This window comes from Ochotona princeps, chromosome 24 (assembly GCF_030435755.1).
Source record: "Ochotona princeps isolate mOchPri1 chromosome 24, mOchPri1.hap1, whole genome shotgun sequence".
Lineage (NCBI taxonomy): Eukaryota > Metazoa > Chordata > Mammalia > Lagomorpha > Ochotonidae > Ochotona > Ochotona princeps.
Genome location: NC_080855.1, coordinates 20,860,246 through 20,879,016, shown reverse-complemented (window position 1 = coordinate 20,879,016; position 18,771 = coordinate 20,860,246). Strand labels below are relative to the sequence as shown.

The window sequence follows — 18,771 nt, the reverse complement described above, 5'->3', positions numbered from 1 at the left end:
TGAGTTTCAAGGAATAATCGCCTGAGTGCTCTAACTAGGGACTCTTGTAAGCCCTCCCACCACTTTTTTTTTCCTGGTGGAAGAGCCAATGTTCTGATAAGGGTGTTCTATGTCCCACCCAAGGATTCAGATGTTGTTGGGTGACAGAGGTACCAACTAGTCAATGTGCTATATGATGGCGGCTTTACAGGGGACACAATAATGGGTAGGATGGATCTGAGCTGGGTTGAAACCTCTGCTGTCCTCAAGGTGACAGACTGCAAGCCACCCGGAGCAGCAAACATGCCTGCAGATGTTAAAGGCCCCGGGGATTATACTTTGGTATGGATAACCGGCTGAACTCTCTCCTGAAGTCCAGAGGAGCTCCAGGTGCGGGGAAGAACGGAAGGTGGGAGTGGTGGTGGTTTGAGCAGGTGCAGGATGCCCTGCCGATGTCACCTTACCAAAGAACCTCATTTGCTATGGAGCGGGAGGCCAGACGCAAAAGTCTTTGAAATGCGGTTGTAAGGTGGCTTTCATAATTTGAAAATTCAAAGGCCTCTTGCTTCCCTCATCCCTGCCTTCTGCAGCAGCCAGGTTAGCCCTGTTAGCGGCCACACGGGGATGGACTGGAGGCTGAAGGCAGCATGGCGCGGGTGCACGCACACACACACTTTTTTTCCTGTACTATATTTTTTTCTTAATTGAACCAACATTCAAAAATAGACTTTTCACCTTTTTTTTTTTTAATAATCAGATGATCTGGCAGTGCTGAGCTCCCATTCCTGCATGGGAACAACCGACTACAGCTGAGTGGCAGCTGCCCCTTTCGAAGGACATAACCTGCAGTTCACCTCTGTCCCTACGGTTCCTCAGCCCCTTCCCAGGTCACTTGAAAGGTTAGTAGGTCAATGTGAGACTCAAGATGCACGGCCATGTCCCATCTGGTTCCCATAATATCTGTGACCTTTGATTTAGAGGTCAAGTTTTGAGGTTTTGAAAGCAACTTCCGTTCCAATTGGATAAGAACGTTACCAATCTTTAGAGGTACTGACCATGAAAGACGATATGGCACCCTCGGCCTGAGGTGTGGAACATGAAAGCTCGTGTAAGCACCCACTGAGAGTATAAGCTGCAGGAGGGCGGAAACCACACTAGTTTAATTCTTCGACTTAATCCCAGCATTTAGCACATACAGTGTCTGGCACACAAACAGGTGCACAAGTAAGTTTTGATTAATTGAATGAATGCATGAAAGGGGTTGTATGGAAGAGAAGGCGATTCTGAGATGACCATTTAGCCTAAAGTGTAGTCTAGAAGCACTCTTTCCTCTTCCCCGCGCCTCCCGCCTCATCTCCAACCCGCCCTGCCCGAGCTTGGCTGTGTTAAAGTGCTGGGAGGGCGCGCAGGTAGCTGGGAATCTGCAGTGCCGTTCCTAAGGAGCCAGGCGGGCGCTGACTTGCCCAGGATCGATGACGGCTACGAGCTCCGGGTGTTTCACACTCTGGTAAAAGAAGGCATCCTGACTCCAAGCATCGCTGTCATCTGCTCGCCAAATTCTGACACAGATCTCTGAAGGGTCCCCACCATCGCCAGCTCCAGCCCACCGCTCTCCCTCCAAGCCTGGACCGTGCCCACACTAGTCATGGCCTCCCACAGGCTTCACGCAGCGGGACCGCTCCCGGAGCTTCGAGTCATGGCGTCCAGTTGCAGTGGAGATCTGGTTCCCGTAGTCAACATGGCAGCCACGGTGGCTTCAGCTCCGGCCGGGCGGTGCCAGGAGGCGGTCACGTGAGCGGCCCAGCTGGGCTGACCGGAGCGCGCGCCCGCCCGCCGGCCGTGGCTGGCTCGGCTGTGCTGTGAGGTGTGTGGGGCGCCGAGCGTCCTCCCCCAGCCCCCGGCCCCGGTGAGGCGCGGCGCGCGGCGGGATGCGGCGGCGGCGGCCGTGGCGGAGCCGTGGGCCGGCCGGGCGGACGCGGTGATGAGCACCGGCAGCCGCCGCCATGTCCAAGGTAACGGCGTCCGGGCCCGGGCCGCCGGCCGCGGTGGTGGTGGTGGCGGCGGCGGGCGGGAAGGAGAAGCGCTCCTTCAGCAAGCGGCTGTTCCGGAGCGGCCGCGCGGGCAGCGGCGGCAGCGGCAGCGGCAGCAGTGGCGGCGGCACGGGGGGCCCCGGGCCGGCCGCGCCCTCGTCTGCGCGCTCGGTGGGCAGTTTCATGAGCCGCGTCCTCAAGACGCTGTCCACGCTCTCGCACCTTAGTTCCGAGGGCGCCGCCCCGGAGCGCGGCGGCCTCCGCAGCTGCTTCCCGCCGGGGCCGGCCTCCGCGCCCACGCCGCCTCCGTGCCCGCCGCCTCCCGCCTCGCCCGCGCCGCCCGCCTGCGCTGCCACCGCCGAGCCGGTGCCCGGCGTGGCGGGGCTCCGCAACCACGGCAACACGTGCTTCATGAACGCCACGCTGCAGTGCCTGAGCAACACCGAGCTCTTCGCCGAGTACCTGGCCCTCGGCCAGTACCGGACCGGCCGGCCGGAGCCCTCGCCCGACCCCGAGCAGCCTGCGGGTCGCGTTGCGCAGGGCCAGGGTGAGGTCACGGAGCAGCTGGCGCACCTGGTGCGGGCCCTCTGGACCCTGGAGTACACTCCGCAGCACAGCCGCGACTTTAAGGTGAGCAGCGCCAGCGCGCGCCCGGGGTGGACGGGGGTGGGGGGATGGGATGGGATGCTGCTCCCCGAGTCCCTGGTGCGGGGGTGGGCATCATCGCTTGGGCAACTTCTGGGCTTGCTCCGACAGACTGAGACAGATCCCGTCGGGTGTAGGAAAGGTTCGTGCGTTCGCTCATTCATTCGCCGTGTGTTTATTGAGCGCTTACTACACGCACTCCGGGCCCTGAGATGGGCATGGTAGAGGGGATACTGCCTGGACCCAGAGCACCTGGCTTCTTGAAACCTGCATTTTTTGCGGCGTGTGTGGAGCCTGCTTTCAAATCTCGGTGTGCTGCTACTCAAGCAGCCCTGTGACCCCGCAGCAAGTCACCCAGCCGGTTTTTGGTATCGTTCTAGTGAGTTGATAACATTCGGTTGGACACTGAGAATGACCCAGTTTGGGCTTTCAGATTAATGCTTGGATAGTGTAGGACCTCCCAGGCCGACGGACACGTTGATGCTGCAACTGTGTCTAGGGCCCTGTGGATTTGAGGCTATTATCTTTCCAAGTTAAGAGCGCCTATCAGGCGCAGGTTGGGGGAAGGTGAAGGCTGCTCCACCGTGGGGGCTGTGGCTCCCCTGCTGTCAGTGTCAGAGAGGGAGACATTGGGGAGGCCAGGGCTGCGCTCAGGCGTTGGGCAGAAGGAAAGGTGGTCTGACAGAGCATCAGGCATGTTTTTAGATGGGGTATGGATATGGTGCCAGAGAGAGAGAGTGAAATCTCACTGGGAGGAAATTGATTTCTTTACCATTCTCTTTCCGGCGGGATCATGTGCCAGAGAAGGCCCGGGTTGGTGTTAGGCTGCTTCTAACACCTCTTGCTCATTCCCTCTTCTGCTCTCCATTTAAAAAAAAAAAAAAACAAAAAACTAATAAAAGTAAAACAACTTCAAGTTGAGAGACTCTGGCAGGGAACAGCTAGCATATAGTAAGGTTATTATTGTTTGTTTCCCTTGTCTTCCATTTATGGCAAGTGGCACTGGTCTTCCATTGGAGCTGTCAAGGTCTTTTTGTTGTCTGTTTTGTTTTCATATACTTGTTTAAGTAAAAGGTTTGATTAAAACTGAAATGGTGATTTAGCAGGAGAGTGTGCGTTTGGGAACGAAGAAGGCTGCCAGCAGGTGCTCTCCAACTCCTCTGAGTCTGTTTGCTTGTTTTTAACTTAGATTTTGTTTGTATCGTTGCTGGGCTCTGCTGTTTGATCTTGGCAGCTGCCATGGAAATACTTGATTGAGATAAGGAGATGGCCAAAGAAGAGAGTAGAGGAGATTGGCAGCTCACTGTCTATTGTACATTAAACAAACAAACAAACAAACAAGCCTGTGCTTCTGGAAGCCTGGAAGCCCCACAGGCCGGTGGAGACTTCACAGGGCTAAAAGTCTGCTTCCCAGCGGGTTCTCTCCTAAAAACGTCTGTGTGTGTGGACATTGCCATTGCTTTTTATGAAACTGTTTTCACTTGTTCCTCCACGAACGTGTGAACTGGAGTGGGGTAACAATTCCAGACACACAGAGCCTGATGGGCAGGCATACTTTGGCCAGCGTGGACAGATTCTTAGAGGTCGTTACCATTGCCTTTTATGAGGGTGTGTTCACTTATTATTTTTTTTTAATCCATTAAGCCGTGAACAGAAGTGGGTCAATAATTCCAGAAGTGCAGGGATTGATTTATAGGCATCCTTTGGCAAAGGTGAACAGATTCTTAGAGGCGCTGTGTGTGTGTTTAATGTGATCTTTTGACCCTGATTTCACTCTGCATTTGTCTCTTCACCTCGCTTTTGTTTACAGTCAATTAGGAACGCATTCACTGCAAGGAAGAAACATCCCTGACCAACCGGGACCGCCTTATGCAATATGCGTATTGAATCAGCTCAAGTAGGGGACTGGAAGGTGGCCATGGTGACTGGAGTGGCCCCACAGGGACTCAGTCCCTTTCTGGGGTCTGCCATTTTTAGCTAGTGTTGCTTTGTTGTTCTCAGTTTTGTCACCTCATGGTTGCCTGACGGTGGCAGCTGCAACACCCAGTCACTCTGCCCAGGAAGGCAGGAAGTCATTGGGAAAGTGCAGGTTCTTCCAGAAGCCCCTTCAGCCGGCTTCTGCTGCTGTCTCGCCGACATGGCCTGCTGTGCAAGAAGCTGGCATTAAGGTTTTCCGACTTTGGTGGAGGGGGTGATTTACAGAAGGGCTTACCTCTCAGGCAGCCCACCACGGTGCCCACTTGCCATATGCCAGGCCCTTTCCTTTGGGGAAGACACTACATGCCCACGAAGAGCTACCTCTCATAGGGCCAGGCAGGGCCCCTCAGAAAGCCCTTCTCACATGTTAACATGCACGCAACTCACCCTGGGATCTTGTTATAAAGCACATGAGGAACTGGATAGAGCTGGAGTGGGGCCCAGGATGTTGCATGTCTGATAGGCTCTCAGTGAAGCTGCTGGCAAGCTCCAAGGAGCAAGCGGAGCATCACAGAAGAGGCCACTTTGGAGCGAGTTGTGGTGGGGAGGAGGCCGAGACCCCCACGCAGAGAGGCGAGGGGTGCAGGGAGCCTGGGAGAGCAAGTGGATTGTGAAAGCCTCTGGGCTGTGCTAGTTCAGAGAGCCTGAATCCCCTGGGTTGAATCCCCCGGAAGCTGAGAATCTGGAGCTGGTTTGTAAGTAGGGCAGTTTCATCAAATTGTCCACCCCCCCCTTATCTGTTTTGATGAGATAAGCTTGGTGGCTCTGTGAAGGCATGGCTGTTCATTTTTGTAAAATGTCTTATGAAAGCCAAATTTGTGGCCTTTATTTTGAGTACTAAGGAAGCTGAGCGCTAGGAAGGTGGGTGGGAGGCGTTCCTGTGTGACTCCCTTGCTCCTCCTGTTCAGATAGCTCACGGTCAGCCCAGAACCCTGCGCATAGTGGGCTTGTGGCAGCCATTACCTGTTGGCTGGAGTTGGCAGAGGAGAGAAAGCCAATTTGCCATCTTCAGATAGTTTGCCTGGAAGTCTAGAAAAGCACTTAGCTTTTTCTTTGTGCTTTTATTGTCTTAAAACTTTCTCTCCCCCCCTTTTTTTTCTTTTAATAAATGTTTCACTTAGAATTCAGTCCTGCTCTCCAACCACATTGTTGTGAACTCTTGAGGTCACCAGGTAGACAGTTGTCGGGTTGGGCTGGGCCTGGTAGCGGCTAATGTGGGCTGTTCACCTCCCAGAGTGTGGTGGGTTGACTGGTCCTGGCCTGGAGGTGCTTGAAGAGGTTCCCTTTGGGGACACCTGGATGGCCCCTCTCCCGTTTTACCTCCTGCTTTTTCATGCTGCTGCCTCCCTCCCAATCCTGGGCCTGGGTGTCTTTGGGCACAATAGGGTGAGAGTGTGACTGGCACGTGATGGACAGATGTTCTGCAGGCAGGGCGGCGCACCGAGGGGGCGGCCTAGCCTGGGAAGGGCTCAGAGGAATGTTTTGAGCGGCCTCAGCCTGAGTTTGCCAGCCTTGGGATGACTACTTGCTTACTTTTTCTTTTCCACGTGTGCTTGCAGCTGCGCCAGGTTAAAATGTGGACTTTACTTCCTTAGTAAAATGGTGCGAGTGAATGAATCATCTTGACATCTGAATACTCAGAATGCCAGGTTAAGGGGAAGTCAGCTTAATGCCTGAACTATATTTAATAGGAGTGTGGGCGCACCAGGTTCTTTTGAATGTCTTCTGCTATCTAGTACTCAGGGCCCTGATACAGTTAGCAGGAAGATGAGTGGTGATCTCTTAAGTAACAAAGATAAAGTTTGCAGCAGCAGTTTTCAAACTGTCCTCCCCAGGAGGCCAGAACAGAGTGCTCTGCTGATAAAAAAAAAAGCGGTGATGACTCCTTCCAAATTTACAGTAAGCCAGAACAGAATTGATGAATGGACGCTTCCCATGTTTCTTCCCTTAAAAGAGGGTGCCTGGTGGGGCTTATTTATTAGAGGGGTTTCTCAGGTTACAAAGGGAGTACATGTACAGACGAAGAGTGGCAAAGAGCCAGCAGTCAGGGGATTACGCTTAGGCGGTTTCACACCATGCTTTTCCGCGGAGCTCAGGAGCGAAGCTGCAGACCTATAATAAAGTTTCCCTGACTTGCATGAAGCTCTGGAATATGTTCATGTTTCCCAAGGTCTCCCACAAAATACTTTAAGGGCATCTCTTGAACTAAGGGGGAAAAAAAGGAAATCGTACAGATCTAAAACAACAAGTATTTCTCTTCCTATCGGTTCCTTTGTGCCAGACACTGCCACTTGAGTTTTAGTACGGCCCCATATCTTTGAAGGAGAAAGGAGGCGATAGAATCATGCCGTTCCAGACTTGGCAGGAAAACTGGCTGTGATGTGCACTGGGCCACAGACTTTCTGGGTCGGGGAACGGAGGCGCGCTTGCTGGCTGGAGGTTGCTGGAGCAGTCCACACCTGGCTGCCTATCGCCCACCTCTCTCGTACACCCCTGCCTGGCTTCAGCACACACGCGGATGCCTTGTCCATGCCACCACTGACATCATCAGACTTAATCAGGCAGTGTGGGCATGCTGAAACCGGCAGCATTTTTTTCCCTCTGAGATTGTGGTTCTGAATCATGGAGCAAGTTTTCTGCATGTAGCTTTGTGTATCTGTATCTGCCATGACTTCTTAGGCTTATGTACTTTTGGAAGTCTTTCTTAAAAAAAACACAACCCTTTGAGTCTGTGTGAATGGGTGTGTAAACATATGTGGAGCCCTCTCCCATTCGGAATGATTATATGTGGGCTTCTTATCAAGTTTGGTAAATAGAAATTTTAACAATTGTAAGAAGTCTTCCAAGAGGGCTGTTTGTATGGCATCAAAAACCACAGGACAATTACAGAACTCCCTGTTGGCTGATGCTGTGGTGTTCCATGCTGCTGTACCAGAGTCTCACAGACTGGGTCATTTATAAAGAAAAGACATGCATTTCCTACAGCTTTGGAAGCTGCTATGTCCACTACTGAGGGGCTCACATCTGCTCAGGGATTTCTTGGTGCAACGGCCCATGGCAGAAGGCAGCAGGTGAGAGAGCTTGCTTCTGCGTCTGCGTGAGAGAGGATGAGGGAGAAAGGAAAGGGGCCAGACTGGGCCCTTTATCTGGAGCCCACCACTGTACCAATGAATCCCCTTGAGTCTGAGCACCTTTCAAAGGTGATGATGCGAGTGATTGTTTCCAACACACACACCTTGGGGGGCAGTCACTTCCCAACCTAGCAGCTGACAGTGGCCACGCTGGCTGCAAATTACTGTTTATAAAGGGGCTGTTTCAGGTTAGCTCGGTGTGAAGATTACAGGGCAAAGGTTCTGGCCCTGAGGAACTCAGATGCTTAAAGGGAAGCAATACGAAACTGCTCCAGCCAGCTTAGCAGCTGAGGGAGAGTTCAGAGAAGGCGAGCTGGTGAGTATGAGATGCAGTTGTTTGTCTTCTCTCACTGTCTGTCAGTAAGCTGCTTCTGCAGACTCGACTTTCCAACTGCCTCTCCCGCACTGAGCTGGGCACTCGGTCTGTAGTGGAGACCAGCAAGGCAGAGAGAACACTGCAGACCTCCTCCGTGGAACTTTGATTGTCACAGAGGAGGCAGACGGTAGCACTGGGGAGATGCTCTGAGCAAAGGGGTAGGGAAGCTCCAGGGTCACAGCAGGGCTGTCTACTTGGGTGCTGGTTGGGCTAGATCTTAGTCTGTTGCGGGGAGCTGCCCTGGTGTTGTGGGAACTACAGTGAAGTCCCTGGCCATCATCCTCCAGGGATCTCCCCTCCCCACTCCGATCAGGAGAATCAGAAATGTCTCAGATGTGATGATGGCCCTGGGGCAGCAGAGCAAGGGAAAGCTGGTGGAGAACCACTGGGTGGGATTAAGTGGGAAGTAAATGTAGCAAGTCAGGAACGGCTCAGCCTGGAGGCTGCCCTTGCCAGTGATGCCCTTGAGCCTTCCTGAGTTGAGCAGACTGACTTCAGGAGCGTGGTGTTTTAGAAAAGTGGGTCTGGTGGTGAGCTGGCATGCAGCTGGGGAGGAGAAGGTAAATGCATGGAGAGGACAGGTGTGAGGGGAGGAAAAGGTGGAGCTCAGGGTAGAGAGGTATGGGGATCGCCCGTGTTGCAGGCCCAGGTGGTGGAGAAGCAGCGATTCCCAATAGGAATTAGGTCGTTTTAAAGGAGAAGTGGTTTGTGGAGCCTGGGGATCCGAGAGGATCATGCATTTCATTGGAATATGTGCGGTCATAATACCTCTGCTCCCCCGATAAGAGGATTTGGAAGTTGGTGCAACTTTGGGCCAACTTAGTAGACGTGGATGTCACTGCATAGAGGTGGGTTAAGTGTACGGATCAGGAGTCCAAGGCCAGGCCCTCTGGGGAAGCCACCACTGAGCATGTCAGGAGAGAGGATCTGCTGAAGCGATGGAGAGGAGAGCTGAGAACACGGTGAGGTCTGGTGCATGCTACAGTTTGACAGCCTTCCGTCAGCCCTGCATCCAGTGTGGAACTGCACAAGTGTAGGTTGTAACTGCTCAGAACCAAACCCAGCTTGATATTTTGCAGACTGGATGTGGATTTACAAAGTCCACAGGTTTCCTGCACCGGTCCCGTGTTTTAAGTCACCAGAATCTAAAGATGAGTGAGGTGGGCTGTGCCCTCAAGGATTTAGGATCTAGAAGGAAGACAGGTGACTAAAGAAATGATTACAGTAGGGTGGGAAGAGTGCTGTAACAGAGTTAAGTGCAGAAGTGCTGTTCAGGGTCAGTGCTGTGGCATGGTAGGTGAAGGTGCCACCTGTGATGCCAGCATCTTATGTGGACATGCATTTAAAAGCTTTGGCTGCTCTACTTCTGATCCAACTCCTGCTAATGACTCCAGAAGGCATCAGAGGAAGGCCCAGGTCCCTGCGCCCCTGTACAATGTGAAGGTAGCTGCAGGCTTTGGCCTGGCTTGCTCCCAGCTGTTGTGGTCAGTTGAGGAGTGAACCAGTGGCTAGAAGACCTCTTCTCTCTCTCTTAAATCTTAAAAAGAGCTGTGCAGGCTGGCCGGGAAGTAACTGATGGAAGGATGGAGGCATTTGGCAGGGCTTTGTTAGGTGGCAGAGTTCTTTCTAGGGCAGCAAACCCAGCCAGTTTAAAGGCTTGGAATTCCAACAGCCTGGCTCATTCAGAGAATCCCCAGGTCCAGTGTGCACAGGAGGCAGGGCAGAGTTTGGGATTGGGCCAGGATGTGGGGAAAGAAGCTGCCCGAGTGATGACCTGGGCAGAGTGGGATCGGGTAGTCAGTCCTGGGGTGCAGTACCAGAGAAGAGCATCCTGCCAGCATAGCACCATAGCCTTTCAGACAGTCTTGTGGTACTGATACAGTTTTCTTTTTAAAGGAACGGATGCTGAAGGGCTAAGGCACTGAGAATGGCTGCGGTGATAGAGAAGGGCAAAGGGAGAGACCAGGTTCAGGCAGGACAAGTGCACATCTTAGCCTCTTGGGAAACTGAGATGATAGGCCTGCTGTCTTAGACATGTTAGAGCTCAAGTCCACTGTTAATGCATGAATGGGGGAGATGCTTGGTAGTTGAAGTTAGAGATTTGCAGTTGGTATAAAATCCAGGTGCTGAGGTTAGGAAAGAAGCCAGTGCAGCCAGCATCGTGAGCTAGCAGTGGTCTGTTACTCTGATTTGACTCAGTCGGATTCTTACATTCGCAGGGCAGAGCCCTGATGGGGGACGGAGGCAGTGTGGCCACATCTGTGCTCTTACTGGGCGCTTTGCTCTCATGTGCCACTTATGTGCATTTGGGTACTTGTCCATGTGTGTAGGCATGTGACACAGCTGCCACTGAGGCTGGTGTAGATAATGCAACTTACAAGACTGTCTCCATGTTTCTAAGTAGCAGACTTCATAGTGTTTAATGTTTAGCATGGTGTTATACTCTGCCATTGTTAATTTACTTACCCAGTTCTCTTTTATTGAGCTTTTTCTCCATGCTGTTTCCTATTGTAGTAAATATGAATCGTGTATAGATGCAGCTGTTTTGTTATTTTTAAAACATTTATTTATCTTTTTATTTGAAAAGATAGTTACAGTGAGAGAGAAGAGAGATCTTCTTTCCACTGATTCACTCTCCTAATGGCTGCAGCAGAGCAAGCTGGGCCAGTCCAAAGCTAGGATCCAGGAACTTCTGAGTCTGCCATGTGGGTGCAGGTCCCAAGGCTTTGGACCATCCTCGACGGCTTTCCCACGCCACAAGCAGGGAGCTGGACAGGAAACGGGGCAGCCGGGATTAGAACCAGCGTCCACATGGGATCCCAGGCATTCAAGATGAGGACTTTAGCTACTAGGCTACCGTACCAGGCCTGATTTTCCGTTAACATTTTTGTGAAAGGAAAGAGATATGAAGTCAAAAGAATTCATAAGCTTGGGCCCAGCACAGTAGCCTAGTGGCTAAAAGACCTCACCTTGCATGTGCCAGGATCCCATATGGGCAATGGTTCATGTCTTGGCTGCTCCACCTCCCATCCAGCTCCCTGCTTGTGGCCTGGGAAAGCAGTAGAGGATGGCCCAAAGCCTTGGAATTCTGCACCCATGTGGGAGACCTAGAAGAGGCTCCTGGCTCCGGTGCTTAGGAAGTAAACCAACAGACAAAAGATCTTTCTCCCTGTTAATCTGCCTTTCTAGTAAAAATTGAAAAAAAAAAAAAAGAATCTTAAAAAAAACACCTAAGTTTTTGATGCTCTGAAGACATGTCTGGAAATTTATCTTAATGAAACAATATGGGACTGCACAGTGGGATAACAGGATAAGCCCCTGCCTATGGCACCAGCATCCTATATAGGCACTGGTTCAAGTCCCAGCAGCTTCACTTCCAATCCAGCGCCCTGCTAATGGCCTGGGAAAGTAGCAGGGGATGGCTCAAGTCCTTGGGTCCCTGCACCCAGCTTCGGATTGGCTCAGCTCCAGCCATTGCGGCCACTTGGGGAGTGAGTCAGCGGATGGAAGATCTTCTCTGTCTCTCCTCTTCTCTGTATATCTGACTTTCCAATAAAAATCTTAAAAAAATAAAAATTTAAGGAAAATGTATGCTATGAAACAACTACATGGATTTCAAAATTTGCACTGAATGAACTTATTGCTTAATTCTGTTTTTCTGTGTACTTTTTGAAGCACGTTGGTGGGTAGTGTCATGTTTGGAAAACCAAAAAGTCACACACACAAAAAAATCAATGTGTTTAATTTGAGTTGTTTGAATATTCTCCATACTGATTTCCATAGAGGCTGTACCAGCCTGCAGCCCCACCAGCAGTGGAGTAGGGTTCCCTTTTCCCCGCAACCTCGCCAACAAGTGTCGTTGGTGCTTTTATTCATGTGGGCCAGTCTTACTGGCGTTAGGTGGTACCTCATTGATGTTTTAATTTGGATTTCCCTTATTGCCAGGGAACTTGAGCATTTTTTCATATGTTTATTTGCCATTTGGGTTTGTTCCTTTGTGAAGTGTCTGCCCATTTCCCGTGCCCATTTCTTGAGTGGGTTGTTTGTTTTGACATTTTGGTTGTTTTGTAGCTCTTTGTATATTCTGGATATTAGCCCTCTATCACCTATGTCGTGTGCGAAGATCTTCTCCCATTCTGTGGGTTGCCTTTTTACTTTGTTGATTGTTTCTCTAGCTGTACAGAAGCTTCTTAGTTTGATGAGGTCCCAATTGTTTATTTTGGTCTTGATTTCTACTGCATCTGGAGTCTTTTTTAGGAAGTGAGGGCCTACCCCTAAGTGTTCCAGTGTGTTTCCAACATTTTCTTCCAAAAGTTTGAAGGTTTCTGGATGTAGGTTTAGATCTGTTATCCATTTAGATCTGATCTTAGTGTATGGTGAGAGATGTGGATCTATTTTTTTGTTTCTGCAGGCTATCAACCAGTTGTCCCAGCAGCATTTATTGAACAGACCTTCCCATTTGCCTGGGTTGTCGTTTGTCTTTTTGTCAAAGATTATTTGGCTGTATCTGTGTGGGTTTATAGCACTCCTAGGAATATATCCAGAACACTTGTTCTATGAGAAACCAACATGTACTCCTATGTTCATAGCAGCACAATCAGTAATTGCAAAAACATGGAAACAACCAAAATGCCCATCAACAGAGGATTGGATAAGAAAGCTATGGTTCATCTACTCCATGGAATACTACTCAGCTATTAAAAAAAACAAAATGCAGTTCTTTGTGGCCAAATGGGCCAAACTGGAAACCATAATGCTAAGGGAAATGAGCCAATCCCAAAAGGTTAAATACCACATGTTTGCCTTAATTTAAGATGATATGATGTTATGTATAACATGTTATGTTTTGAATGTTATATGTTGTGTATAAACTAAAATTGAAGTATAGGTGAGGTGGTCACAGAAGGTGGCTGGGAACCCGCATTTACTTTTAACATATTGGTTACTCATTACTATGTCAATTAATTCCATAATGATGTAAATTTTTGCTGATGGTATGTTGGAGCTTTCAATTGACTGGGATGATACTCTGCTGGCTCTGTCATCAGACCGTTGAACTTGACGGGACAATAAGATGCTGGACTCTATGTTTGGTATACGCTTGCAATGGGGAAATCTCAACTGAACTTGAGCTGTGGTTATGCAATAAGGTGGAGGAATCCACCATGGTGGGAGGGTTTGGGGAGGGGTGGGGAGAACCCAAGTATCTATGTAACTGTGTCACATAATACAATGTAATTACTGAAGTTAAATAATAAATAATTAAAAAAAAAAAAATCAATGTGTTTGACCATAGTCTCTGTTCCTCCCGGTGAGTGAGGCATGTTACAAGCATTAAAAAATACTGTGTTGGATTGAAGAGCTGACAGTAAATAGCTTGTCTTGCTTCTTGGGATTCAGGGGCACGCTTTCAGTCTTTCACCATTAACTATAACGTTAGAAACAGGCTTTTCATATGTGGCTTTTGTCATGCTGGGGAGGTTGCCTTCTGTGCCTGGATTGTTGGGTGTTTTATCATGAAAGAGTGTTGGATCTTGGCAAGTGCTTTTCTCTGTTCTAATTGAAATGATCCTGTGTTTTGTTTTTGCCTCCTTCATCCCTTTAATGTTTGGTATGTGACACTGGTCTTTGTTGAAAAGGAATAAACCCGATTTGGTCATGATGTCTACTAAAATTTTATGGTTTTAGTTGATTGATTGTTTTATTTTATAATCATTCTTCCTAAAGTATTTGTGAGTATAAAGTGACAAGTTTATAAGTCTTTGATATATTTGATGTAACTTTCTCAGTCTGTGATTCTTTTAGTTTGATGCCTTTATGTATTACATATTTTAATCTCTGTTTTTTGCTCCTGTTCCTTGCCCATATTGCTTTTATTATTACCTCTGTAGATAAGTTATTTGGATGTTTAGGATAATGTTTCAATTCTTCTGTAGTTAAAACAGCAGTTTGGGATTGTGTACGGCCCATGTTTAAATTGGGGGGTTTCTGTTAAGGCTTGCTCTTCCTGCTCTGTGTAAGAGCCGGGTGGAGGGCTGGCGTGCCCTGCTGCTCCTCATCCTCCCTGCACCGGCTGCCAGCCTCGGGATCTGGGGCGCTGCCCTTGTGGCCTGCACTTCCTCCTCTGCAAAATGGAGATAAGAGTGTGTCTACCTAATAAGGCTGTTTTGACAACAAATGAGAGAAGAACTTGGCGGAGGGCCTGGGACAGCATCCATCCATGCTCAGCAAGTGCTAACCGATGTCACCATTGTTAGCCAGCCTTGTCACCGCCCGCTGGTTCACAGAAGGGGTTTGTGTGCTTGGTTTGGTGATGTAGTTGTGTTTTTGGTATGCCGTCGTATTATTACTGCTGAATCTTCTTGCATGCAATTCTTTAAAAGTGCTCTGAATTTTATGATAATTGTATCATATCACAAAATAGAGTAATTCTGTGCAAATTTTAACATTAAACATCTATTAATTTGGAACTGATAATAATTATGTTTACCAAATGCCTGCCTGTCGCTGGTAAAATCAGTAACTTTTAACAAAGCAGACCAATAATAATGTTACAGTAACACAGCCACAATCAGCTAATAACAGGAAAACACAGAGAGTTCATTGGAGAACTGGCTGTTCACCCCCAGCGTGAAGGATTGTGTGGACTGGCTCACGCTCTTCCTGGGACCACATAATCCTTGCGTTGTATGAACTGTTCAAAAACGTAGAAAAGCGGACTCTCAGTGGTGAGAAAATTCTCTTTTTAACCTGTTGTTGTCTGTCTTCCCCGATTCCTTACAGGCAGCCATTGTGACTTGACTTAGCTTTGGATGTCTGTGGCTAGTTTAAAAGAAGTCGATGCTGAATTGGTTAATCTGAGGCCAAGAGGCCACGGCCAAGGACAGTGTGCAAACCAGCCTCTGGCACCCAGTTCCGTTGTGTCCTGGGTCAGCCCTCTGTCGAGGACTGTGATAACTTTACACTTCAAGCTTTGAGAAAGAAGGGGACAGATCGGAAAAGGGGTTGGCTGGCCTCAGTAAACAAGGTTTTAGGAGGAAGTTGCCTGGCAATAAAGAGCTGCCCCCACGTAGTGGTATCACTAAAGCAGTTTTGGGTGATACTGTGTAGTGGGGTCACACACCCTAAGTGCATCTGGCTGGGTTCAGTCTGTTGCTCTGCTCATCGGTCCTGCTTTCCCTTGCCTTGCAGGCAGGACGTATGGCAGCAGTGGCACTGTGTGAAGCAGGCAGCTTTGTGTGTGTGAGGAGTGACTACGTGGAGGACTCGGATCTGGGCGTCCTTCAGAGGGTGCTCGTGGAGACTGGGAAAGCACAGTGGCTGCAGGTGGCTGCAGGTGGCTCAGGTGGCTGGGAACGCCCAGTGCAGGTGGCCATAAAGGATTTGAGCGAAAGAGTCCTGGGAAAGCGTTTTTTCAAATGATTAAAAAAGTATATCATTTTCAGATCCTGTGCAGAGTGAATTAATGAAGTTCTGTGGTGACACACATGGAAAGGAGCTGATCTGGTGTAAACGGAGAAGCGTGTCTCCCCCGAGACATTTGAGACAGATGTGACAATGCGAGTGCAGGTGCTTGTCCCGTTGTCCCTCTTGTGTGTGGCGTGAAGTTCTTAGGTGGATGTGCCACCTTTGTCGATGTGGTCTGATGGATTTTTCCTGTCCCCATCTACACACTCGCCACAATGAGGGGCTACTGAATAGGGCAATGTTCTCTGTTTGTGTCGTTCTCCACAGCTGTTTCCTATGGTAAGGACACTGGAAAACAATGACTTCATCGTTTGCACAAAAAACCCTTTTATATATGGTAGTGGAAAAGAAATCATTCAAAATGGAGTAATTTAAAGTTCTGTCCTTTTGTGTGTGTGTGTGCGCTTCTTCCTTGTTTCCTCCGCTAATGAATTGTTCACTGGCTGTTCCTCAGATGACCTTTTGTGTTTCACAAACAGCATTTTCACAGCGGAGCGCATCACATCCGGCTATCTTGGCTTGCGCTCGGTTGTGATCCTCCTCTGTGGAGAAGTCATTGTTTCATGCTGGGGACTGTGACAGTTCCTAAAGGAATTGGCCAGTCACCCAGCATCTGTTGCTTCTTCCCCCCCAGTTGTTGGGCTCCGATGGTGGCAAGCAGTGTGTCCACAGTTTGTGCTGCCGGAGGCTTCATGGGGCTGGTCAGGAGACGCCGCCCTGGATGGCTGCCTCCACGTGGAAGAAAGCAGCCTGTCTAAGCTTGTCACTTTAACTCTTGGTTTTCTCGTCCCCCCCCCCCCCCCATGTATATTTATTTAAAAGGCAGAGTTACAGAGAAGGGGAGGAGAGACAGGGAGAGCTTCTATCTGCTGGCTTATTCCCCAAGTCGCCACTGGGCCAGACCAAAGCTTGGAGCCTAGAATTCTGTCTGGGGTCTCCTGTGTGGGTGTCAGGGGTCCAGGTACTTGGGAATCTTCTTTCTGCTTTCCTAGGTGAATTGGCAGGAAACTGGATTGGAAATGGAGTAGTTGGGACTCGAACCGATGCCCACATGGGATGCCAGCCTCACTGGCAGTGGCTTAACTTGCTGTACCCTAAGACTGGCCTTGATATTCTAATTTTTTAAAAAAGATTCATTTGTTTTTTTATTGCAAAGTCAGATATGCAGAGAGCAGGAGAGACAAAGAGGAAGATCTTCCGTTTGATGATTCATTGCCCAAGTAAGTGCAACGGCCTGTGCTGCGCTGATCTGAAGCCAGGAGCCAGGAACTTCCTCCAGGTCTCCTATGTGGGTGCAGGGTCCCAAGGCTTTGGGCTGTCCTCGACTGCTTTCCCAGGCCACAAGCAGGGAGCTGGATGGGAAGTGAGACTGCTAGGATTAGAACCAGCATCCATATGGGATACTGCGAGTTCAAGGCGAGGACTTTAGGTGCTAGGCCATTGTGCTGAGCCCCCGTTTCTCTTCTTTAAAAATCGCCACTTTATACATACAAAATGTGGTGTAAATTTTTTGGCTTGGTTTTTAAGCTTTTCCCTGAAGGGACCCCACCTTCCACGTTTTCATCTGGAGGCAGTGGGACACAGGGAAAGAACTGAAGAGCTAGAGACCGTGGTTGCATTCCTTTAGTCCTGTGTCGTCCTCTATGATGGTTCCTCCGTGGATGGCTGTCAGGAACAGGTGGGGTGTCTGTGTGAAATGTCCCGCGCAGAGCAGTGAGTTGGCACTGCTGGTCTCAGGGTCTCACACTCACCTGAGCACCTTCCCACCCCTCACTGAGGCCTCATATTTGCACACTTGTCTCGCCTTTTCACTCTTCTCCTTCGTGCATCCAGAGCTCCCCAATTCTTCAAGGCTCACGTTAAAAGCTACTCCTCCATGAAGTTTGCTTAACTCCCTGTAATTGAACGACTCTCATTTTATTTGGCATTTTTCTGTGGTGCTACTAGATGTATCTCATAATTACATTTAAATCACAGCAATAACAGCGTAGGTTTCAGAAAGCTCCCTGAAGACCGCAGATGCACACTCAGGAGAGGAGTATAGTGAGCCCATTGGGCACCCCCGAGCTTTGGTAGCTGGCCGCCTGCGGGCGTTCCCCTTTCATCGTGGGACTTTGCCTTTCTTCTCACAGGCTTTTGAAGCAAATTCCAAATATGCTTCCTGCAGAAGTAATTCAGTATATACCTTCGAAAGATAGGCATGCTTTGAAAATCACAGTGCCGTTCTCCACCTCAGGACAGTTCCCACTGGTTCTTCAGTAGCATGAGCCGTCCACCTGTGTTTGCGTCTGCTACTCATCCTGTCTGGACACGTGTGTGCTTCGGTGTGCGTGCCCAGCTTTCACAGCTGCTGTGTTGGAGAGGACCCAGATTTTAGTGGATTGCCCATTACCCATTAGGTTTCTCATAATCTGTCCATCCCGTTTCTTTTTCCTCTTGTAATTTGCTTGTTGAATGAAATGCTGTTTGTTCTGTAGAGCAGTGTTTTGCAGATTGAGTGTAAGGACTCCTTATTTTTAAAATTTTCAATCCATCATGGATAGTTTGAAAATAAAATAGAAATGAATTATAGACAGTTGATATAAAAATATTGCATCTGTGAGAACAACCCCGTTAAAATTATTATGTTCAGCAGACATAAAGTTATTGTCAATTTATAAATGCTTCTGAACATTTGTTTTTTTTATTTCTGCACTTAAGTTGTCATAGACCTGTCCCTATATCATCCTTTGAAGAGCACAACTGTGGAACTTTCCATAGTGTGATTTTTTTTTTTTTGTACTGTGTTTGCTAAAATCAAGTGTTCCTCTGTCTTTGTATTTCCTGTAGAATGGTAGTTGATTCAGAGCTGTGAGATTCGAGTTTAGACTTTTCCCCCCTGCCCTTCCTGCCTTTTTGGTAAAACCACTTGTGTGGGTAGTGTTGTTAACTAGTCTGGGAGGCTCATGCTGTCTGTGTCTTCCTTAATATCAACAGGTACTGGCTTGTGTGCTCATCTAGGGGATGACCAATGCTGTCTGATTGTTTCCCTTAGCATCAGCAGGTGCTGGTTCATGTGTTTATCTGGGACTGATGACCGGTGCAGTTCCAGTGGTTGGGCTCTCTCTTTACTCAGCTGGGACACTTGCACCAAAGCTCTGAGCCTCATCAATAATTGGCTTACTCT

The 18,771-nt window shown here is 49.1% G+C and overlaps 1 protein-coding gene across 1 annotated transcript in view; it reads left to right on the top strand.

Moving 5' to 3' along the window:
- The first annotated feature begins 1,826 nt into the window (after positions 1-1,826).
- USP31 (ubiquitin specific peptidase 31) overlaps positions 1,827-18,771 on the top strand; it is a 60,486-nt gene continuing 43,541 nt past the window's right edge. Inside the window, exon 1 of the mRNA XM_004586814.2 lies at positions 1,827-2,639. Within this exon, the coding sequence (XP_004586871.2) occupies positions 1,983-2,639 (657 nt within the window). The 5' untranslated portion in view covers positions 1,827-1,982. The remainder of the gene's footprint in view (positions 2,640-18,771) is intronic.